Raw genomic sequence first — 24862 nt, 5'->3', positions numbered from 1 at the left:
AGTCTGAACTCGGTCCTGGGGAAGCTCTTGGAGCAGATTATCTTGAATTCCATCACACAACGTTTCCAGAACAACCAGGTGATCAGGCCCAGTCAGCATGGGTTTGTCAAAGGCAGGTCCCGCTTGGCAAATCAGATCTCAAGGTGTGACAAGGTGATGCTCGCAGTGGATGAGGGAAAGGCTGTGGATGTGCTCTACCTAGACCGCAGTAAGGCTTTTCTGTCTTTTCCCACAACATTCTCCAGAGAAACTGGCTGCTCAAGGCTTGGACGGGTGTACGCTTTGTGGGGTTAAAAACTGGACCAAAATCATGGTAAATGCGAATAAATGCAGATGGAGGCCTGTCCTTAGTGTCCCGCAGGGCCCAGTACTGTGGCCAGGTCTCTTCAGTATCTCCATCAATGATGTGGATGAGGGGATCGAGTGCACCCTCAGTAAGTTTGCAGATGACACCAAGTTTGGAGTGAATGTTGATCTGGTAGAAGGGCTTGTGAGGCCACAACTCGAGTACTGTGCTCAGCTCTGGGGCCCCAATAAGGATGTGTATCTATTAGAAGGAGTCCAGAGGAGGGCCATGAGGACGATCAATGGGCTGCAGCCCTTTTCCTAGGAACATGCTGAGGAAGATGGGTTTGTTTAGCCTGGACAAGAGAAGGCTCTGGGGAGACCTTAAAGAGCCCTTCCAGTACCAATAGGGGGCCTACAGCTAGGGAGGGACTCTTCATCAGTGTCATGATAGGATGAGCGGTAATGGTTTTAAACTGAAAGAGGGTAGATGTAGATTAGCTATTAGAAAGAAGTTCTTGACTTAGAGGGTGGTAAGGCAGCGGAACAGGCTGCCCAGGGAAGCTGTGGATGCCCTATCCCTGGAAGTATTTAAGGCTAGGTTGGATGGGACTTTGAGCAACCTGGTCTAGTGGACGCCGACTCGATGGTGAGGCAGAGTGAGAAGCAGAGAAGGCCTTGATGCTGTGCAAACACTGCACAGGAACAGCGACTACAGCCGTGGGTGACCAACGGTGCTCTGGTCACACATTAAAAACACAGCACTGCAGTGTTGCAGGAAGCACGGCCAAAAGCACAACAGACACCAGTAGAGTCAGATCATGCTCCATTTTATTGCCCGAATAGCCTAACTTTTATAGAGAACTTAACAGGGGTGGACAGTGTTTCACACAAATTATTGGTCAAAGCACTCAGAAAAACAACAAGAAGAAAACAACCCCACCTGCAAGAAAACAATCCCCTTGTGATTAGTAGTCACGTAGACCTTATCCTTGATACCCGCTGCTGGTAACAATATTTTCCTGCATTCCTCAGTTGGGCGATGTGGGAACACTGTCATAGATGCTTCTCACAGTTATCCTGGTATCTTGGTTTGCTCAGCTGCAGCAGGCCGTGGGATCTATGCTGTTTCCAGATTCCCTCAACACTGCAGGGGTTGCTCTGCAGAGGAACTCTGTCCCAGCCAGAATCAGTGTCCCCACAATGGACAAGAAGCTCTGGAAGGAGGCAGGAAGGTGCTAATAAACACCAGGACAATTGAGGAAGCCCAAAGGCCCTTCCGAAGGGTCACTGAGTGCCACCTGAGAGGCAGTGCTGGGCAGTGGGGAGGGCCAAGAGAAAGACTTGGGTGAAGGCTGTGAGAAACAGAGACACTCAGGGCTTTAGCAGCTGTCTGTAGATGGAGTAGGAGGACGAGGTCACTCCTGGGACTGGGGCAGGGCTGAAGTTCCTGCATGAAGCTGGGATGATGGAGAAGTGTCCACCTTGCATGTGTGCCTCAGCCTGGGAGCAGGGGCCTGCCCACGGTGCAGGATGGCTGGGCTGTGCTCAGCCATGCCCCAGGAGATGACCTTGCTCTCTTCCTCCCCACCACTCCCCACACGGGGCAGGCCCTCAGGAAACACCCCTGAGCCGGGAGATGCACCAACCTGCTGCGCTGAGGTGCCACTACTGCAGGGGAAGAGGGGAGGGTTGGAGAGGCACGTTGGGCCTGGGGGCAAGAGTGGTGTGGCCTGGGGAACGTAGTGCCTGGGAAAAGTTACCCTGGAGCCATAGGAGCCATTCTGGAAAGAAAACTTGTAGGCAGGAACCGTACTTTTATGGCACTGCAGAGCTGCTGGGCACATTGTGCAGGGTGCTCTGATGGACTTTTGTGTCCTTTTCCATCGTGTCTTAAGTGGTGCTTTTCTCAGAAATAGAGCAGCCAACAGAGGTGTGATGGATACTCTGAGATCATGAAATCCATCAGAAAGCTGATCCCAATGAGATGTCTGATATGGGGAGGTCAGGAGAAGGCTGGACAGGAGAGATGTGAGATTTGGGGGAGGGAATAAGGGCTTGGCCATTAGAAATTAAGGATTTTGTAGAGGTAAATTGGTTCAGGTTATGCTGATGCTGCTGTAACCGTGACCTAAAACAGTCATATGCGGCCCTTCCCCACTTTCAATCAGTAACCTTAAGTCACAAATCTAAATGCTGCTCCACACCCTGACAGGAATCCACTACTCCAACGTCTGAACTCAAAGATTCCCTTGAAGTCAAAACTCAGCCCATACCCTCTTTCCCTTAACTTTCCTCTATTGCTCACCCTGATCCCTGACCTTAACACTAGCATTAAAAGGCTCTCTTTAACCCTGGACTTCTAGGCAGACCTGAACAAAATCGTAAATCACAACACTTGCCAATAATTTAACCACAGGCTTGACACCCCAGGCAGCACACAAAAGTCTTCCACTAAAATTTTGCCTAAACTCTAACTCAGAAAGGTGAGCCTTGTTCCCTAATGCCATACATGAACAGCTAACACCCAAAGCCCCTGTTCCTGTGCATTAACCTCATCACCTTCAGCCCCTCTCCACAACCTTAACTTCAGGTGCTTGGCCCCTTGTTGCAGGAGAAGAACTGTGAGTCTGCTGTGCAGTCGCTTGGCATTCAACGATGAATGTGAGGGGCCATGGGTCTGATCAGCTTGTGGGCCACAAGGAGGAGATGGGTGGGAATCCTATGAACCCTACCTCAGGATCTCCTGCCCCAGCACGAGGAATGTGACTGTGGCAGGGACTGTGAGGTCACTTCTGTCTCTGCACTTGATAGGGCAGCAGCAGGAACGTGTCACAGAAAGGGACTGGGAGGTCACTTGTGTCTGGAGGTGTCAGGTCACCCTTGCCTTCTCCCTGGGAGCTGCACTTTTGGGCTGACTTCTGGCAGTGGCCCTGCTAGGCCAGCAGAAGGCACCTGCTTGGCATGCTGACTGGGGGATCCCCTCTGCCTACACACCCAGGAGGACATGGACAGAAAGAAGGCCCCAACATGGGTTGTCCTGTCCCTTCTGCTTGAGTCCATGACTGCACAGCAGCAGGCACAAGGCTTGGCTGTGTCTCCACAAGAAGCTGCAAGGCCAGCAGCAGGCCCCTGGCTTGGAAGCTGCTGCTGAGGTGACTTGTGTCTGCTTGGCTGAGAGGCCGCAAGGAGCCTGCTGGGTTGGGATGCCTACTTCAGGAGTGGTTTCGTACCTGATGGAGTTTACTTTGGTAGTAGGAAAGAGCAGGAGAGAAAAAACTGCCACAAAGTGCACCATGGATGGTTGGCACTGGCTACAAGGAAGAAGAAATATCCAGGGGAACAACTGGTCTTGCTGCTAGAGTCTGAGGCAAAGAAGGCATTAAGTACCTCAGCCTTTACCTTAGCTCGAGATCATTACCAGATTTCCCCCGTGTCCAATGAAGGATGATGATTCTCCTTAATCCTCTTTTATTTAAAGTATTTCTATAAGTAGTGTTTGTTGTCTTTGACAGTGATAGACAGATGGAGCTCCAGCTGGGCTTTGGCCCTTTGAACTTTGACCTGCACAGCCCCATAACATTCAGGACCCAGCTCCAGACAAACTGACAGCATGCATGAGAAGGAAGAACAGAAAAAGTAGAATCTGGCAGCCTTCCACCCACTGTTTTTCTGTGACTCTGTGATACAGTTCCATTCAACTGGTTACTCCTGTATTATCCAAACGTTCATAATGCTCGTAATGTTACTATCTTGTCAGAGATAGCACAGTCACACAAAGGTTGAAGCATCTGCCTGCAGATATGAACGGCTGACAGAAAGGAGCATCAGTGTGGGGGAATGTTGAGAAACTGCAGGATTTTGCCTAAAGTAACTTCTTGATGTTTACAAGGAGAAGGACCCTGTCCTGCACCAGAGGAAGAGTAACCCCATGCATTAGGGCAGACTGGGACCCTGCTGAGTGAGCAATGGCAAGGTGGAGGAGGGCTTGGGCACCACGAGGGATGCCATACGAACAGTGGTGCCTGCTCACCAGGAACCAGACCAGCTTCCTACAGAGCTGCCTTATGAGGAGCATGGCCACCAAGAAGATCTGAGTTATCAGACTCAGCTCAGGTCTGCTGTGATACCAGACGGACAAGTGTCTACAACTAACCAGTAAAGAGGTACAGGTCTGGGATTCTTTAGGCCATAATGGTTTGGATACGAGCAAGGGCTATGGCAAGGTTCAAAGTCCCAGCAGGACCCAGGTCTTTGTGTCCATGGCTATGGCTGTTGTCTCTGACACTGACGCCTATGAGGAGACAGCTGATCGTTAAAGCACCAGGGCCTCATTGCCTCCTCACCCCCACCCATGAAGCAAGCAGGGGTCGTACCATTCTCCTGCAATTGGACATGCACATCCCCATCTCCTACTGCCCCACAAAGAGCCCTGAGCAACCTGTTAATTGAAAGGATCCCCCTTAAAATTGGATGGATATCAAGTCCTGGCCCTTCTGCTTGGTGACACACATCAACTTTTCCTAAACAACAGTGTCACCTTAATATTGCCTTTATCTCCTTGTCCTCACTGCCTCCAGTGTTCTGCTCTAATGAGCTCCAAGGGAGCCTGTGTCAGTGCTGGCCCTCAGGGGGACACTGCAGGAAACTTGCCTCTGACTTGGACTTCTGTCAAAATGTCTTCAATTGTCTCTGAGTGCCTGAGGTTCGTGGGCTCATCAGCAAAGCCCCCAGAGGGGTGATTGCGGTGCCTTGGGCTGGTGCTGTGCTGCTGAGCTTGGCCAGGCTCGTGGGACAAAGAAAACACATTTCAGAAAGTCCCATGAAGCAGAGAGACAGCTGTGCCCAGGAGCAGCTCCTCTGCACAGCGCAGCAGGGCTGGGGGCTCTGACCGCATCTGGCATGGGGAGAGCAGAGAAGGAGAGAGGGCTTGGAGGCAGTTGGCAGGGGGAGGATGCTGAGAGCTGCCTGCAGGAGAAACCTGCACAGCCCTTGACAAGGTAAGTGCCTGGCTGCAGGGCCCTGCAGCTGCAGGTCCTGGAAGGGTCTCCTGCTGGGTGTTGTTTCTGGGAGGGCAGTGGGCAATGCAGTAGGCTTTGAGAGTCCTGCTGGGTTGCCCTGCGATGTGAGGAAGTCTGGTAGAAGCCCCTTGGAGTGTCATAACCTAGCTACCCTTAGTCAGCCAAGAGTGTGATGGCCAAGCCTCTATCAGACACTGCAGGGGATGCAGATTGGATATTGGGACACCCCAGATTGCAAATATCCAGCTCTGTCTGTGGGGAATCCTCCTGGGCTGCGTGCTGCTCTCCAGAAGGATGCAGGGCAGCTGGAATGAAGCCTCGGCACCTCTGGCTAGGAGGGAAGAGCTGAGAACTTGCTCACAACCCATAGACAATGTGAGGGTTCTGTCCAGCTGCATTGGGACTGGGACTTCTCTGCTCTCAACTGTCTTCAGTTTCTTCTCAGGGAAACACCTGTGTGGGATGGTCCTGAAGGTCACAGATGGGTTACACAGGGCAGCCGAGAACGGCAGTGTTCAGCAGTGGCATCTGAAGCTCTGTTCTGCATTGAGATGCATTGTTTGAAACAGCACTGCAAATTCCATTGACCTGATCGGTGAACTGAACTAGAGTTTCCCCCATATTCCTGCTTCCCCCTGCTGCACAACAGGAAGGAGTCCTGTGCAGCCCACAGCAGTCCCTGCTCCCAGTGCCACTCTCAGCCAGCACCAGCTGCAGCTCAAGCAAGAGAGATGCAGAAAGGTTCAGCTGCATAGACAGGGATTGGGCTGGGTGGTGCTCCTAAACTTGCAATAGGTTTTCCTCAGAGAAGCCTCTTCTAACTTTGTTCTCCCTTCTCGTCTTCAGCAGACAGCTGTGTCCAGAGTCAGGAAATGCCCAACAGCAGCTCCGTGAGTGAGTTCCTCCTGCTGGCATTCGCAGACACACGCGAGATGCAGCTCCTGCACTTCGCGCTCTTCCTGGGCATCTACCTGGCTGCCCTCCTGGGCAACGGCCTCATCCTCAGCGCCGTAGCCTGCCACCACCGCCTCCACACGCCCATGTACTTCTTCCTCTTCAACCTCGCCCTCCTCGACCTGGGCTGCATCTCCACCACTCTGCCCAAAGCCATGGCCAATGCCCTCTGGGACACCAGGGCCATCTCCTATCAAGGATGTGCTGCACAGGTCTTTCTCTTTGTCTTCTTTATCACAGCAGAGTATTCCCTTCTCACCATCATGGCCTATGACCGCTACGTTGCCATCTGCAAGCCCCTGCACTACGGGAGCCTCGTGGGCAGCAGAGCTTGTGCCCAGATGGCAGCAGCTGCCTGGGGCAGTGGCTTTCTCAATGCTGTCCTGCACACGGCCAACACATTTTCCCTGCCCCTCTGCCAAGGCAATGCTGTGGACCAGTTCTTCTGTGAAATCCCCCAGATCCTCAAGCTCTCCTGCTCAGATGCCTACCTCAGGGAATTTGGGACACTTGTGTTTACTGTTTCTTTAGTCTTTGGTTGTTTTGTTTTCATTGTGTTGTCCTATGTTCAGATCTTCAGGGCAGTGCTGAGGATGCCCTCTGAGCAGGGCCAGCACAAAGCCTTTTCCACGTGCCTCCCTCACCTGGCAGTGGTTTCCCTGTTTGTCAGCACTGCCATATTTGCCTACCTGAAGCCCGCTTCCATCTCTTCCCTATCTCTGGACTTGGTGGTGTCACTTTTGTACTCAGTGGTACCTCCAGCAGTGAATCCCCTCATTTACAGCATGAGGAACCAGGAGCTCAAAGTTGCAGTGAGGAAGATGATTCTATATGTGCTTCTTAAGCATCAATGTTGTTAATATTATCGTGATTTGTATCATATCATTTTCATATTTAGTAGTATTATCATATTGTAATCATTAATAATAATCCTCTGAAGACTACCATTGTATCTGAGAAATGGACATGACAGATTTTTATATTATTTTTCTTTTTTATTTTTAAAATAATTTTTAATATTGATTTAAATTATTTAGTAATTTATTTACTTTGAATACATCTTCTAATCAACCAATTGAACTAGGCTTCCTCTGTAGGTATAGTCAATTAAGAAAAGAGCATAACTTCACTGGTCTCAGCTGCCATCTCTTCCCATCTCCTCTGGAGCTGGGGGAGCAGCTGCAGCACTCAGGAGGGGCTTGGGGCCAAGATCCAAGCTGACACATGCAGGAGCAGCCCTGGTGGCCCTCGGGGCTGCCCCTCACTGCCCGCTCGGCTCTGCCTCTCTGCTGCCTTTGGGTCGGGGCTGCTGCTTCCCTGGAGCCATGACCATGACCAGCAGCAGGATGTGGCCTTTTCCCTGCTACTCTCTTTTGGTCTCCACATTGTTCTCTTGTGCTTTTGTACGTGGGTTAGCCATCAGATCTCATGCACCTTGGTGAGTTTCCTGATGCCCCTAGAGTGGCATCTCCTCCACATCTGTGTACACCTCTTCTAAAGCTGGTGTCAGAAATACACCCAAGGAGCTCCTCCCTGAACAGCCCTCTTGTTTTTCTGGGCTTCAGGATGGATCAGATTCCCATAGTGATCGCTGAAGGACAAAGGGCTGGACTGGAATCTGACTTCTTGGTAGCATATGGCCCAGCAAACAGTAATAACTGGCCTTGACTGGCCTGGGAGTGTCCACTGGTGCTGGGTTTGATGGCAAATGGCAACCTGGAGAGGAATGTGGAGCTGTTCTGTGGCTGGGCCAGGCCTCTTGTGCTGGCCTGGGGAGCGGGGCTGGCCCTGCAGGGCACAGGCACTGTGTGCTGGGGATCTCCCAGGAAGAGAGCAGGGCTCCTGCAGGTTCACGGACCTCCACCTCCTGAGCTGGGGCTGGCCCCAGTGCAGGGGCTGCTGGGGAGGCCCAAAGCCACCTTTGTGCCAGAAGCTGCAGTGCCTTTGAGGGGCTGGGGCTGTGGTGGCCATGCCCAGAGCCCTGCAGCAGCCTGTGGTGGGCACTGCCCTGGGGACAGCACAGTCTGGGCTGCTGGGCTGGGGAGAGGGCAGGGAGGTGGGGAGAGGTGGGCAGGGGCTGGGCTGGGCTGGGCAGTGCCCGGCAGAGGGCAACAGCAGCGTCAGGGGGTGGTGGCAGCATGCAGGGGAGGGCTCCCAGCAGGGCTTGGTGCTGTAGAGCCAGGGCTGCACCAAGGGAGCCCAGAGCTGCAGGGGCAGGGGAGAGGAGGCCGAGGGCCAGGGAGGATGCTGCAGGGGCAGGGAGCTCAGCATGGCCCTTGCAGCCCCCTGCCTCTGCCCTTGGGCTCGTCCCCGGCCTTGGCTCTGCTGGCAGGAGCGCTCCTGGCATGCGCTTCCTGGCCTCCCCTGGCCTGCGCACAGCTGCTGCCCACTCAGGTTGCTGCCACAAACGTGTCCTCACAAGCAGCACCACCCCTTGGGCTGGTTCTGCTGGCCTCCCCCACCCCACTGCCTTGATTCCTTGTCTCTGCTGAGCCCCACCTTCCACACCCGAATGCATCCCTTTGCTATCAACACCCTCTCCACTGCACCATGGAATGACAGTGCCATGGTGGGACGTGTTTCCAGTGTGCTGTCTACCAGACACAGTAATAAATATGACGAGCAGGACTAGAGGGGTCCTCCTTCCAGCCAGGGGGAGGCAGGGAGGAAAGGGACAATGGGATTTACTGGAATGGATGTATTTAATGGCTGGGTACATCAGACCCACAAAATGTATCACGCTCTACTAGACACCGGTGCACAGAGTACCCTGATGCCATCAAGCTAAAAAGAGGTAGAACACACCTGTATTTCTGGAGTGATAGGGGAATCCCAAGAGATAACTGTACTGGAGGCTGAAGTGAGTCGAACTGGGAAGGAATGGCAAAAGCATCCCATTGGGACTGGTCCAGAGGCTATGTGCATCCTTGGCATAGACTGCTTCAGGAGAGGGAACTTCAAAGTTCCAAGAGGGCACCACCTGTGGGGCTTTGGCAGAGCTGCCTTGGAGACAAAGGACATGAAACTGTTATCTACCTTGCTTGGCCTTCCGCAGAATCCTTCTGTTGTGGGTTTGCTGAGGGTTGAAGAACAGCAGGTGCCAATGGCTACCATGGTGGAGCACCTGAGGCAGCATCGCGCTAACCGAGACTCCCTGATTGCCATCCATGAGCTTCGTTCATCGACTGGAGAACCAAGGTGTAGATGTAGAGCTTGGGAGCGTGGTTTAGTGATGGACTTGTCAGCACTAAGGTAAAGTTGCCTGACCTGGGTTACACATCCCAGAGTAGTGTCAGGCACAATGCAATTCTTTTTGCCTTCTGCATCTATAGCACAGGAAGAAGGACTTTGCCCTACTCTATTGACTGGGCAGGTCTTTTCACATTACTCAATTTAGGTTTCCGTGGCTGAAAGAGAACAATTACCCAAAAGAGGCAAAGGTCATGGGTACATCTAAAGCCACTTGAAGATATATTTTTTTACTTTTCATCCTGAGTTTTTGACAGAAGACACAAGAGAACCATGTCCAGTTGTCTAATAAGATTTAACCAGAATTTCTCAAGTTCTGATGGTCATTTCAACTTCTTTATTATTTTATTTTATTTATTATTTTATTTTATTTTATTTTATTTTATTTTATTTTATTTTATTTTATTTTATTTTATTTTATTTTATTTTATTTTATTTTATTTATTATTTGCTTCATTATTTTACCCAAGGAATGCCTGACTTGTCTTTGAAAAGGTTTCATGCGCTGAGCTTGGCTGCACTTACAGGGACAAAGACCACTGCTGGCAGTAGAGATTTCAGACCTCCAGACTGTGCTTTTCTCTGCTCCCTATTGAAGTCTCCAAAGAAGTTTCCTTTGATCAATAGCAATAGAAGAATGATGCTGAAAACTAAAATGCAGCAAAATTTAGCCTTTAAAACAAGAAAAGATATGTACTAGGTGCTTTTTGAAATCTTCTTCCTTAAGAATATCACACAAGCTCTGTAATTAGCTGTACAAGTTTTGAAGTCATGAAGAAAAGTATTGAAGAGATCTTAGGAGTTTCTTCAATTTAATGAGTTCCATGGTGTATTTACGTGCACAGTCAATGAAGCTCAGGTACTGAGCTTCATGGACTGTGCACCAAAATATACCATGGAACTCCTCAGAGAGGAGAGCGATGCAATTGCTTAAGAATGTAAAGTAAGAAGGAAAAGTCAAAGTGACTTGGAGTATTAATGGGCCCCACTGAGGGCTGTTAGTAAGACAACTTCCCCAGGGACTTGTTAGGGCACATAATTGGAAGCCATGATTGCTGACAGGCAAAGGCAGTGTGCTGAGAAAAGTCTTGGTTTCCTTTGACGAAGCAGAAGGGCCAAGGCCTGACCCCAGCTACTGGAGGCGAGATCCTGTACCCCATGTCTGGCTCAGGGCTTTTCCAGGGGATCTGTGGGATGTGGTGGGCAGTGTGATGCCTTGGGAAGAACAATGGTATAACACCTCCATTTGCACAGGTTTGCAGGGAGGCAATGAGGCTCCAGTGCAATGACTACTCATGTCCTCATCAGACAAAGGAACAAAAACCTCAGGGCTGTTGGGGCCTTCCCTTTTTACCAGCACCCTCTGCCTTATCCTCTGCAGGCATTCCTGTGCTATCCTACTTTTGCCCTATTTCCTTGAAGTCTGCAGACGCCCATCTCTGTTCACCACCTTGTTCTCATCCCAGCATTTCCATCATTTCACCCATGTCTCACAAACCCTCATTAGCTGTTCCTTGAAACAGAAAGCTAGGATCTGATCACACTCTTTAGTTGACTTCTGGCACCACAGCAATATACTTTGAGGGACATTTCATCCTCCTTGTGGCCAGTGCATAACTTCCAAGGTGCACTTTGTGGCAGTTTTTTCTCTCCTGCTCTTTCCTACTACCAAAGGAAGCTCCATCAGGGTGGAAACCACTCCTGAAGTAGGCATCCCAACCCAGCAGGCTCCTTGCGGCCTCTCAGCCAAGCAGACACAAGTCACCTCAACAGCAGCTTCCTAACCAGGGGCCTGCTACTGGCCTTGCAGCTTCTTGGCTAGACACAGCCAAGCCTTGTGCCTGCTGCTGTGCAGTCATGGACTCAAGCAGAAGGGACAGGACAACCCATCTGGGGGCCTTCTTTCTGTCCATGTCCTCCTGGGTGTGTAGGCAGAGGGGATCCCACAGTCAGCAGAATTTCTGTTTCTTCTTTCTTTTCTGTTTCTTTTGTCCAGTCATGGACTCAACAGAATTTCTGTTTCTTTATTGTCTTTATCTAAACAGGAAGCCTGGTTCTATATGTACATGAGAAAATAACATAATATATATATATAAATAAATAAAATTAAATTAAAAGGTAGGAGGCTGGGAAAAAAAAATTAATCAGAAGCACTATTATTAAGAAATAGAAATACAAAAAATATATGAGATTGTCATAAACACATTTTAAACTAAAAGTACAGTTAGGTCTATTGGAATATTACTGTAACAGTGTATCCAAAGATTTTCTTCACTGTATCCTTGAGCTCCTGGTTCCTCATGCTATAGATGAGGGGGTTCAGTGCTGGAGGCACCACCGAGTACAGAACTGCCATTATCAGGTCCAGGGATGTGGAAGAGATGGAGGGGGGCTTCAGGTAGGCAAACATGGCAGTGCTGACAAAGAGGGAAACCACGGCCAGGTGAGGGAGGCACGTGGAAAAGGCTTTGTGCCGGCCCAGCTCAGAGGGCATCCTCAGCACTGCCCTGAGGATCTGCACATAGGACAGCACAATGAAAATGAAACAACCGAAGACTGAACAAAGAGTAAAGAAAAGTACCCTAGCTTCCCTGAGGTAGGCATCTGAGCAGGAGAGCTTGAGGATGTGGGGGATTTCACAGAAGAACTGGTCCACAGCATTGCCTCGACAGAGGGGCAGGGAAAATGTGTTGGATGTGTGTAGGACAGCATTGAGAAAGCCACTGCCCCAGGCAGCTGCTGCCATCTGGGCACAAGCTCTGCTGCCCACGAGGCTCCCATAGTGCAGGGGCTTGCAGATGGCAACGTAGCGGTCATAGGCCATGACTGTGAGAAGAAAAAACTCTGAACCAAAGAAGAAGACAAAAAAGAAGAGTTGAGCAGCACATCCTTGATAGGAGATGGCCCTGGTGTCCCAGAGGGCATTGGCCATGGCTCTGGGCAGAGTGGTGGAGATGCAGCTCACGTCGAGGAGGGTGAGGTTGAGGAGGAAGAAGTACATGGGGGTGTGGAGGCGGTGGTCACAGGCTACGGCGCTGAGGATGAGGCCGTTGCCCAGGAGGGCAGCCAGGTAGATGCCCAGGAAGAGCACGAAGTGCAGGAGCTGCAGCTCACGCGTGTCTGCGAATGCCAGCAGGAGGAACTCACTCACTGAGCTGATGTTGGACATTTTCTGACATTGGACACAGTTTTCTGTTGCAGAGGATAAGTCAGAACATAGTTAGTACACATTTCTCTGGCGGATACTTCTTGCAAACCTTAGAGTACCCCCCAGCCTAGCCTCTTGCTTTGCAGGAGACCATTTCTGAATCTCTCTTGCTTGAGCTGTGGCTGGTGCTGCCTTAGAGTGGCACTTGGAGCAGGAGCTGCTATGGGCTGCAGAGGAGTCCTTCCTTCTGTGCAGCAGGAGGGAGGCAGAAACATGGGGGAAACTCTAGTTCATTCCACCTGTCAGGACAATGAGATTTGCAGTACTGTTGCAAACAGCTCATCTGAATGCAGAGCAGATCTGCAGATGCCACTGCTGAACACCAGTGTTCTCAGCTGCCCTGTCACCTCTCTGAGAGCTGTAGGACCATCCCACTGTGGTGTTTCCCTGAGAAGAAACCGGAGACAGCTCAGAGCAGAGAAGTCCCAGTCCCAGTGCAGCTGGACAGAATCCTCACCTTGTCACCACGGGACTGAACAGGATCTCAGTTCTTCCCTCCTAACAAGGGGTGCAGAGGCCTCAATCCAGCTATGCACAGACTGCCATCCAGTTGCACAGACATGGTCTTACCAAGGAGGTGTCCTTTTCTTCGGGATCCTGGATAACACAAGGATGCCACAAGAGAACTGCATCCTGCTGGAGAGTAGCCTGCAATGCAGGAGAATGCCCCATAAACAGAGTTGGATATCCACAAGCTGGGGTGTCCCAGTATCCCAGCTGTACTCCCTACAGTGTCTGGTGGAGGCTTAGCCGATTGGCTCTTTTCTGACCAGGGGAAGCTGGGTTATGACACTCCAAGGGGCTTCTGCCAGACTTCCTCACCTCGCACTGCAACCCAGCAGGACTCTCAAAGCCTACTGCATTGCCCACTGCCCTCCCAGAAACAAGACCCAGCAGGAGGAGACCCTTCCAGGCCCTGCAGCTGCATGGCCCTGCAGCCAGACCCTTACCTTGTCAAGGGCTGTGCAGGTTTCTCCTGCAGGCAGCTCTCAGAATCCTCCACTCCCAACTGCCTTCAGCCACTCTCTCCTTTTCTTCTCTCTGTGTCTGTGCCTCTGTGTCTCTTTCCTGCTGCGCTGTTTCCTGGGCACAGCTGTCTCTCTGCACCACGGCTCTCTTGCCACAAGCTCTCTCTGTCCCACGAGCCTGGCCCAGCTCAGCAGAACAGCACCAGCCCAAGGCACTGCAATCACCCCTCTGGGGGCTTTGCTGATGAGCCCACGAACCTCAGGCACTCAGAGACAATTGAAGACATCTCTCCAGAAGTCCAAGTCAGAGGCAAGTTTCCTGCAGTGTCCCCCTGAGGGCCAGTACTGACACAGCCTCCCTTGGAGCTCGTTCGAGCAGAACAGTGGAGGCAGTGAGGACAAGGAGACAAAGGCAATGAGAAGATGACACTGAGGTGTAGGAAAACTGGATGTGTGTCACCAAGCACAAGGGTCAGGCCTTGACCCATGTCCCCTGGGAAGGGAGATCCTTTCCTTTACAGGTTGCTCAGTGCTCTTTGTGGGGCAGTAGGAGATGGGGATGTGCATGGCCAAGTGCAGGAGAATGGTACGACCCCTGCCTGGTTCATGGGTGGGGGCGAGGAGGCAATTGAGGCGCTGGTGCTTTAGAAATAAGCTTTCTCCTCATGGGCCTCAGTGGCAGAGACATCAGCCATAGCCATGGACACAAAGGCCTGGGTCCTGTTGGGACTTTGAGCTTTGCCACAACCATTACTCTTCTCCTCACCAGGCTGTCTGAGGGACTCCTGGACTTCCAAATCTTCCACTGCTTGATTCAGACCCTTCTGTTGGTAGTGTCACATAGGATCTGAGCTGAGTCTGATAACTAGGATCTTCGTGGTGTTCCTGCTCCTCGTAAGGCAGCTCTGTAGGAAGCTGGCCTGGCTCCTGGTGAGCAGGCAGCACTGCTCGTATGGCATCCCTCGTGGTGCCAGGCCCTCCTCCTCCTGGGCACTACTTACTCAGCAGGGTCCCAGTCTGCCCTCATGTGTGGGGTTCCTCTTACTCTGGTGCAGGATTGGGCTCTTCTCCTTGTAAATGTCAGGAGGTTTGTGTAGGCAAAATCCCACAGTTTCTCAAGGTTGTCTCACACTGATGCTCCATTCTGTCAGCTGTTAATGTTTGCAGGCAGGTGGCTCACCCTGACTATGCTGTTTCTCACAAGATAACAGTAGCAGGAGTCTGCAGGACAGTTTGGATAATACAGCAGTAACTAGTTGAATGGAATTTGAATCAGTGAAGGGTGGGGGATAGAAGGCTGCCAGATTCCACTTTTTCTGTTCTTCCTTCTCATGCATGCTGTTACTTTGTCTGGAACTGCATCCTATACACAAAACACAGCACTGTATCATCTAATAGGAAACAAATTAAGTGCATCCCAGACAACACATGGACAATATCCACCCTATATTCCATACCATTGTAGTGGGTTTACGTGGCAAGGTTTTGGTAGCAAGGAGCCATAGGGGTGGTTTCTGTGAGAAAGATCTAGAAGCTGCCCCATGTTTGGGAAGGGCCCCATTGTTTTCCAGATCCGAGCCAATAAGCGATGTTGTTTTGCGCCTCTGTGAGAGCATATTTAAGACAGGGAAAAAACACTGCGCCACACAGCAGCCGGGAGAGTCAAGGGAGTGAGAGAACAGCCTTGCACATGCCAAGGTCAGTGTAGAAGGAGGGGGAGAGGTGCTCCAGGTGCCGGAGCAGAAGTCCCCTGCGGCCTGTGGTGAGGACCATGGTGAAGCAGGATGTCCCCCTGCAGCCCATGGAGTACCACGGTGGAGCAGGGTTCCACGCTGCAGCCCGTGGAGGAGACCACGGTGGAGCAGGTGGCCCTGCACCGACGGAGGCTGCCGCCTGTGGAAGACCCCTGCCGGAGCAGATTCCGGGCCGGACCTGTAGCCCGTGGAGAGGAGCCCACGCAGGAGCAGGTGATCTGGCAGGAGCTGCTGCCCGTAGGGGAGCCAGGTTGGAGCAGTTTTCTCCTGAGGGATGGACCCCGTGGTACGGACCCATATCTGGAGCAGTTCTGGAAGAGCTGCTGCCTGTGGGAAGCCCACGCCGGATCAGTTCATCAAGGACTGCATCCCGTGGGTGGGACCCCACAGCACAGGGGACGAGAGTGACCGAGAAGGAGCGGCAGAGAAGAAGTGCTGTAGACTGACCATAACCCCCATTCCCCGTTCCCCTGCGCCGCTCGGGGGGAGGAGGTGGAAAAGGGTGGATGGGGGGGGAAGGTGCTTTTGGTTTTTTTTTTCCTTTGTTTTCTCACTTCTCTCGCTTGTTAGTTGTAGGCAATAAATCTTACTATCTCCTTATGCCGAGTCTGTTTTGCCCGTTACAATAATTATTGCGTGATTTTCTCGTCCTTATCTCAATCCTTGAGCCCTTTTCACATATTTTCTCCCCATTCCTCTTTGAGGAGGGGGAGTGAGAGAGCGGCTGTGGTGGAGCTCGGCTGCCCACTCGAGCGGAACCACGACAGTTGTATAGCACATTACTTACTGCACGTGTTCCCATTGTGCTCTTTATCATTTCTGGGTCTGGTTTAAAGTTATTTTGCTGTGTTGTGTAACGCTGGCTTATGAGTCAGGAAATTACTGGTCATGTGACAAATCTGTTCTTTATACTGAGCATTGCCATCACCTCCATTCCTCAGGAACCATCACTCAGAAACTATTAAGAATTACACTCTTGACCATTTTGCTTCAGGGAGCCAATCTAGGGGAGGAAAAGGGAGGGACACTTCTCCACTTCTACACCTCCCCCTTCTCCTCCAGGGTAATTACACTACCTCTACAAAGCTCAGAATATCCATGGGATGGTCCTACTGTGTTGTCTCCTGAATGTGTTTCAACTTTTGTTTAAGGATAAACAGCTCTTGAAGAATGCCCTCCAGAGACCTGCCCCAAGGCAGGAGACTTAGGAGTGGCAGGGAGCATGGGAGGATCTGGGCAGGCACCTAGAGCAGTGGGCACCTCCAGTGCTTTGGAACTTCCCCCCTGAGCACGTGCAGAATCCTTAAAAACTGCAGAAGTGCTTGAAAAGGAGGGGTTATCACCTTGGCAATTCCAAAGGGAATTCCAAAGGCAGCCTCAGTCAGTGCCGCTCCAACCCCTGGGACAGGCCCTGCAGCTACTCCAACACCTCTGACATGTCCTGCAGCCACTCCAGCCACTGTGACAGGCCCCAGACTAGACCAGACCCCCCAGGTCTGCTCTTGCTAGGCAAGAGCACAAACCTGTGCCAGGATCCGTTGCCTCTACATGCAGGAGAAAACAGAGGGTGTGAAAATCAGGCTCCTGAGAATGGAAGAGAACTACTGCCCAGAAAAGAAAGGAGGGAGAGGAATGTTGATCTATGAAACCTTGACATAGACTTCCCCACGAGAGGGTACTTCCAAGATCCAAAAGGGTACAGCTGGAGTTTCGGGATAGCTGCCTTCAAGAGAGAGGATGTTAAAGAGCTGTCTACCTTGCCCAGTCCCTGGGAGGACCCTTCCATTTGTGGACTTGTTGAAGGTCAAAGAAGGTGTAGATGGTTACCAGAATGTTCTACCAGTTGGGGACAGGCTGGACATCAGTCAGTAATGATCAATTGCACTGTGCATAGCTTGCTGTGTACATAACAATAATAGTACTAAAAATAATTGCTATTATAATTCTTTCTCTACCATTTCAGTCCTTTCAACTGCCCTGACCTCAACCGATAAGCATGTGGGGGGGTTGGTGTGAGCTAACAGCTGTGTGGTGCTGAGCTGCCCGCCAGGATAAAGCACATCATGTTTGACAACCACAGTCCAACAGCACAAATCAAACTTCTAAAAATCTTGTGTTCAGAGAGGAGCAGTAGATGATCAGTTCAGTCTGCCTCAGTGAGCACACCCCAGCAGAGACCCTGCTGCCTTGGGGAGCTGTCAGCCCTGAGGGACACCTCGAGGGAGCCCAAAGGCACAGAGCAAGCGATGCCATGGTCGGGTGCTGTGCTGCTGAGCTGGGCCGGGCTCCTGGGCCCAAGGGAAGCTCCTGGCAAGCACTGCAGAGAGACAGCTGTGCCCAGGAGCAGCTCCTCTGCACAGCGCAGCAGGGCTGGGGGCTCTGACCGCAGCTGGCACGGGAGAGGAGAGAAGGAGAGGGCTTGGAGGCACTGAGGAGTGCAACAACAGAGGGCAGAGTGTGGCAGGACACATCTGCAGGCTCTTGGCACCGTGAGGCTCTGGCTGCAGGGCGATGCAGGTGGGGTTGCCAGAGGGGTCTTCTACAGCTGGCACATCTGATGGCTGATAGCATCTGTGAGGATGGCTTTTACTCTACATTTAATGTGGAATAGAATGTGCTATACACAATGGCATTTAAAAAAGGGCATTTCCAGAGGAAATCTGAGGCTTGGTTAATCTGAAGAGGAAGGACTTTTTAGTTTCTGTGCTTTCCGAATCTTGCAGTGCAGTGGAAGCATGGATGTGGTCTGTGAGCATGGACAGGGAGGAGATGTGGGGACATAGAACCATCTCCCAGCAGGGAGGCAGCAGGGACTTGGGCAGGCGGTGAGAGGGAGCTGCTGCCACAAATGCTGTGCGAGGGAGGGCTCAGGCACCTCCCCACAACCCCCTGCACAGCAGGCGCCTTCCCTGGGACACCCCCTGTTCTACTCTCCTACCAGCACAGCCTCTGCCCTCAAGCCCCCGCTGTCCCCAGCAGGAGCTGCCTCATCTGCAGGCGGAGCTGCAGCACAGGAGGGTCTGCTGAGTGTCCGTCTGTCCCTCCCTGGCCTTGCCTCCCCTGGCAGCAGCACGCTGGCATTCAATGTGCTTGGGGAAAGGGGAGTATGGGGCCAGGGTGAGGGGTGTGCAGATGGGCACATTGAGCCTGGATTCCTCTGCTCTCAGCAGTGTCCAGGTTCTTCTCAGGAGAACCTCCTTAGTGCAATTGCCCTGCAGCTCAAGGACACACCAGCAGAGAACAACTGAAACCAATGAAGGAAAGGGATCTGCCAATTGTCTACATGCAGTTCGGCAAATGCTTTGAGAGGTTTAACTGAAAAATGAAATGTTTTTTCTCAGATAATCGTGATATATTATCACTCTATTTCTGTTCCTTTAGCAGGACAACATATACAAAACAAACAAATGCCCAACAGCAGCTCAGTGAGCGAGTTCCTCCTGCTGGCATTTGCAGACACGCGTGAGCTGCATCTCCTGCACTTTGCGCTCTTCCTGGGCATCTACCTGGCTGCCCTCCTGGGCAACGGCCTCATCCTCAGCGCCGTAGCCTGCCACCACCGCCTCCACACCCCCATGTACTTCTTCCTCCTCAACCTCGCCCTCCTCGACTTGGGCTGCATCTCCACCACTCTGCCCAAAGCCATGGCCAATGCCCTCTGGGACACCAGGGCCATCTCCTATCAAGGATGTGCTGCACAGGTCTTTTTCTTTCTCTTCTTCATGTCAGCAGAATATTTTCTTCTCACTGCCATGGCCTACGACCGCTACATTGCCATCTGCAAGCCCCTGCACTACGGGAGCCTCGTGGGCAGCAGAGCTTGTGCCCAGATGGCAGCAGCTGCCTGGGGCAGTGGCTTTCTGTATAGTATCCTGCACACGGCCACTACATTTTCCCTGCCCCTCTGTCTAGGCAATGCTGTGGACCAGTTCTTCTGTGAAGTTCCCCAGATCCTCAAGCTCTCCTGCTCAGATTCCTACCTCAGGGAAGTTGGGGCACTTGTGTTTAGTTTTTCTTTAGTATTTGGTTGTTTTGTTTTCATTGTTTTCTCCTATGTGCAGATCTTCAGGGCAGTGCTGAGGATGCCCTGTGAGCAGGGCCGGCACAAAGCCTTTTCCACGTGCCTCCCTCACCTGGCCGTGGTCTCCCTGTTTGTCAGTACTGGCATATTTGCCTACCTGAAGCCCCCCTCCATCTCTTCCCCATCCCTGGACCTGGTGATGGCTGTTCTATACTCACTGTTGCCTCCAGCAGTGAATCCCCTCATTTACAGCATGAGGAACCAGGAGCTCAAACATGCAGTGAGGAAACTATTTTATACCTCTTCCTTCAGTATTAATAATGTGCATAAAATACTAATAGGATTTCTGCAAACAAACACTCTTAATGCAAATTCTTGAAAGTAATTTTCTTTATTATTATTTCCTATAATTTGTGGCTTTGATTTAATGTTATTCTAAGCCTCCTAATTATTATTTTATTATTATTATTATGAAGTCAATAATTTCAAATACCTTTACAGTCAATATTCTTGTTTAAATAAATCAATAATGAAATGGGGACAATTTCATTAGTCTCTACTGCAGTCTGTTCCCATCGCCAGTGCCTCCAGCAGTGAACCCACTCATCTAAAACGTGAGGAACCTGGAACTAACGGTTGCAGTGAGGACACTGATTGAATACATATTCTTCAGCTTCTTTGACTATAACAATAAGCTTATAATCAGAAACACCTATTTTTTAAAAACTTTAAGATACTTTTTTTTTCTTTTTATTTGTCTATGTTGTTATTTTCATTAGCTATTGTTTCAGATATAAATAATATTAATCTTAGCCTCCTACTTCTTAAAGATTTACCTATAGAACCAGGCTTCCTGTGTAGATAAACACAATAAGGAATCCAGAAGAAATTCATTGGTCTGAGCTGCCATCTCTTCCTATCCCCTCTGGAGCTGGGGGAGCACTTTTGTGGGCACTTGTGTTTTAGTATTTCTTTAGCCTTTAGTTGTTTTGTTTTCATTGTGCTGTCCTATGTGCAAATCTTCAGGGCAATGCTGAGGATACCCTCTGAACAGGGCCGGCACAAAGCCTTTTCCACGTGCCTCCCTCACCTGGCCATGGCCTTCCTCTTTCTCAGCACTTCCGTGTTTGCCTACCTGAAGCCCGCTTCCATCTCTTCCCCATCTCTGGACTTGGTGGTGTCACTTTTGTACTCAGTGGCACCTCCAGCAGTGAACCCCCTCATCTACAGCATGAGGAACCAGGAGCTCAAGGTTGCAGTGAGGAAACTGTTTCTATATGTGCTTCTTAAGCATCAGTGCTGTTAACATTATTGTTATTTGTATCATATCATTTTTTGTACTTAGTATTATTATCATATTGTAATAACAATAATAATCCTTTAAATGCAACCATTCTATTTTAAGTAACTGACGAGAGATTTTCATTTCATTTTTCATTTTGATTATTTTCATAACTTTTGACATTGTTTTAATTTATTAAGTAATTTATTTACTTTGACTATGTCTTCTAATCAATCATATTGAACTAGGCTTCCTCTGTAAGTACAGACAATAAAGAAGACAGCATAAATTCGTTGGACTCAGTATCCCTCTTTTCCCATCTCCTCTGATTCTGGGGGAGCAGCCCCAGCACGCAGGAGGGGCTCAGGGCCAAGAGGCTCACCGCCCGCTGGGCTCTGCCTCTCTGCTGCCTTCGGGTTGGGGCTGCTGCTTCCCTGGAGCCATGGCCATGGCCAGCAGCAAGACGTGGCCTTGTCACTGCTGCTCCCTTTGGCTTCCTCATTGTTCTCTTGTGCTTTCACATTCAACTAAGTCTTGAGATCTCGTGTATCTTGCTGACAATCTTGTTGTCTGTACAGTGGCATCTCTTTCATTGCACAGCTCTTCCAAAGCTGGTGCTAGGAATATACCCAAGGAACTGCTGCATGAACGGGCCTCTTGCTTTTCAGGGCTTCACTGTGGATCAGAATTTCAGAGTGCTCAGTGTAGTGCTGGACTGGGAGCTCCCTTCTTGGCTGGCCATGGCTCAGCAAACAATAACTGGCCTTGACTGGCCTGGGACTGTGCTTAGTCTGATGGCAAATGGCAACCTGGAGAGGAATGTGGAGCTGCTCTGTGGCTGGGCCAGGCCTCTTGTGCTGGCCTGGGGAGCGGGGCTGGCCCTGCGGGGCACAGGCACTGTGTGCTGGGGATCTCTGAGGCAAGAGAGCAGGGCTCCTGCAGCTTCACAGACCTCCATCTCCTGACCTGGCGCTGGTCCCAGCACGGGGGCTTCTGGGGAGGCCCAGAGCTGCCTTTGTGCCAGCAGCTACGGTGCCTTACAAGGGGCTAGGGCTGTGGTGGCCGTGCCCAGAGCCCTGCAGCAGCCAGTGGTGGGCACTGCCCTGGGGCCAGCACAGCCTGGGCTGCTGGGCTGGGGAGAGGGCAGGGAGCTGGGGAGAGGTGGGCAGGGGCTGGGCTGGGCTGGGCAGTGCCCAGCAGAGGGCAACAGCAGCGTCAGGGAGCGGTGGCAGCATGCAGGGGAGGGCTCCCAGCAGGGCTTGGTGCTGCAGAGCCAGGGCTGTGCAAAGGGAGCCCAGAGCTGCAGGGGCAGGGGAGAGGAGGCCGCTCTGGGCCCTTGCTGGCCTGGGCAGAGCAGGAAGGGGGCCCAGGGCATTTATCCCCTCCTCACAGCCTGCCAGCACATCTGCTGAGGGCCAGAGCGGCTGCTGCAGGGGCAGGGAGCTCAGCATGGCCCTTGCAGCCCCCTGCCCTGGGTCTGCCTTTGCCCTTGGCCTCAGCCGTGGCCTTGGCTCTGCTGGCAGGAGCTCTCTTGACATGTGCTTCCTGGGCTCCCCTTGCCTGCACACAGCTGCTGCCCACTCAGGCCACTGCCACAAATGTGTCTTCACCAGCAGCACCACCCCTTGGGCTGCTTCTGCTGGCCTCCCCCAGCCCACTGCCTTGACTCCTTGTCTCTGCTCGGCCCCACCTCTGAGGGCTGCTTCTCCTAGTGTTCCTGGACAATCGGGTTTACTGGACTGTGTATATTTAAAGGCCTGGCACATCAGACCCACAAATGTATCAGGCTCTACTGCACACCGGTGCACAGAGTACCCTAATGCCATCAAGCTAGAAAGAGGTAGAACCCACCTGTATTTCTGGAGAGACAAGGGGATCCCATTAACTGTACTGGAGGCTGAAGTGAGTCTAACTGGGAAGGAATGGCAAAAGCACCCCATTGAGACTGGCCCAGAGGCTATGTGCATCCTTGGCATAGACTGCTTCAGGAGAGGGTACTTCAAAGTTCCAAGAGGGCACCACAGGTGAGGCTTTGGCAGAGCTGCCTTGGAGACAAAGGACATGAAACTGTTGTCTACCTTGCTTGGCCTTCCACAGAATCCTTCTGTTGGGGGTTTGCTGAGGTTTGAAGAACAGCAGGTGCCAATGGCTTCCATGCTGGCGCACCTGAGGTAGCGCTGTGCTATCCAAGACTCTCTGATTGCCATCCATGAGCTGGGTCATTGACTGGAGAGACAAGGTGTAGATGCAGAGCTTGGCAGCATGGTTTAGTGATGGACTTGTCAGCACTAAGGTAAAGATGTATGACCTGGGTGACATGTCCCAGAGTAGTGTCAGGCACAATGCAAGTCTTTTTGCCTTCTGCATCTATAGCACAGGAAGTAGGACTTTGCCCTACTCTATTGACTGGGCAGCTCTTTTCACTTTATTCTATTTAGGTTTCTTTGTCTGGAAGGGGACAATTTCCCCAATGAGGCCAATCTCATGGGTACAGCTACAGCCAATAAAGATATGTTTTCTTTATTTTTCACCCTGAGTTTTCCACAGATGACCCAAGATAGTCCGTGGATGTCCAGGTGTCTACTGAGAGTCAGGCTGAATTTCTCAGGATCCAATGGTCATTTCAGTCTTACTTTATTTATTTTATTTTATTTTATTTTATTTTATTTTATTTTATTTTATTTTATTTTATTTTATTTTATTTTATTTTATTTTATTTTATTTATTACTTTAATTGTTTCCCGAGGAACCCCTGACTTGTCTTAGAAAGGGTTTCATGTGCTGGGCTGGGCTGCAGTTACAGGGACGAAGACCACTGCTGGCAGTGGAGGTGTCAGACCTTCAGACTCTCATTTTCCTCCATATGGAGGTCTGCAAAGAAGTCACCCTGGATCAATAGCAATAGGAGAATGATGTTCAAAACTGAAATGCAGCAAAATTCAGCCTTTGAAATAAGAAAATCTTTTTATTAGGTGCTCTTTGAAATCTTCTTCCTTAATTACATCTTGCAAGCTCTGCAAGTAGCTGCACAAGGCATGAAGTCTTAAAGACAACTATGAAAGAGATGTTAGGAGTTTCTTCATTTTAATGAGTTCCATGGTGTATTTTGGTGCTGAGTCTATGAAGCTCAGGTACTGAGAGGAGAGTGATGTAACCGCTTGAGCCAGGAAAAGTCAGGAGGAAAAGTTGAAGTGACTTGGAGTATTAATGGGCCCCTCTGAGGGCTGTTACTAACAAAGCCTCCCCAGGGATTTGTTAGGGTGGGTAATTGGAGGCCATGATTGCAGACAGGCAATGCACTCTGCTGCTAAGTGTCTTGGTTGCTTTTGGTGATGCAGAAGGGCCAAGGGTTGGCCCCAGCCACTGGAACAGGAGATCCTGAACCCCCACATCTGGCTCAAGGCTCTTCCTGGGGTCTGTGGGATGTGGTGGGCAGGGTGATGCCAAGGGAAGAACAGTGGTATGTCACCTCTGAGCTGCTGTACATGGTTGCAAGGAATCAATGAGGTCCCATTGCAACGAGTATAACATCTCTCCTCATAAGCTCTAACCAAGGAGACAAATATCTCAAGGTTCTTAGCACCTTCCTGTTGCGAAGCACGGACGAAAGCACGACAGACACCAGCAGAGTGAGATCATGCTTCACCATTTTATTGCCCGAATAGCCCAACTTTTATAGTGAATTTTACAGGGGTGGACAGTGTTTCACAGAAGATTATTGGTCAAAAGCACTCAGACAAACCGTTAAGAAAATAACACCACCTGCAAGAAAAGAACCCCCCTTTTGATTAGAAGTTAGGAAAACAACCCCCTTTGTGCTTAACGGCCACGTAGACCTAGTCCTTGAGGCCAGCTGTTGATAACAATATTATCTGAATTCCTTAATTGGGTGATGTGGGAGTCATTGCAGTGGGAGCTTCTCAGAGTTACTCTGGCAGCTTGGTTTGCTCAGCTACAGCAGGCCCTGAGATTTCTAAGGCCTACCCCTGGTTGCTTAAAGCAAGCTTAGATCGAACAATTATGCCAATTCCCAACACCTTCCCTTTTTACCAGCACACTCTGCCTTCTCCTCTGAAGGCTTTCCTATGCTGCCCCACAATTTATCCTATTTCCTTGAAGT

The 24862-nt window shown here is 50.8% G+C and overlaps 2 protein-coding genes across 2 annotated transcripts; one reads left to right on the top strand and one right to left on the bottom strand.

Annotated features, from left to right (window-relative positions):
- Nucleotides 1-6178: 6178 nt before the first annotated feature.
- LOC309888204 (olfactory receptor 14C36-like) lies at nt 6179-19839 on the top strand (the record flags this gene model as incomplete). The annotated part of the gene is made up of 2 exons (XM_082780442.1): nt 6179-6721; nt 19390-19839. The coding sequence occupies 2 exons, from the start codon at nt 6179-6181 to the stop codon at nt 19837-19839; spliced, it is 993 nt and encodes a 330-aa protein (XP_082636568.1).
- LOC309888135 (olfactory receptor 14C36-like) lies at nt 11740-12678 on the bottom strand (the record flags this gene model as incomplete). Its single annotated transcript, XM_082780377.1, has 1 exon — nt 11740-12678. One exon carries the CDS (start codon nt 12676-12678, stop codon nt 11740-11742), a length of 939 nt encoding a protein of 312 aa, XP_082636503.1.
- Nucleotides 19840-24862: the final 5023 nt, after the last annotated feature.

The sequence above is a fragment of the Aythya marila genome (genome assembly GCF_965140915.1).
Source record: "Aythya marila genome assembly, chromosome: 28".
NCBI lineage: Eukaryota > Metazoa > Chordata > Aves > Anseriformes > Anatidae > Aythya > Aythya marila.
The sequence above is the reverse complement of the archived record's forward strand: the minus strand, read 5'-3'. Positions and strand labels throughout refer to the sequence as shown.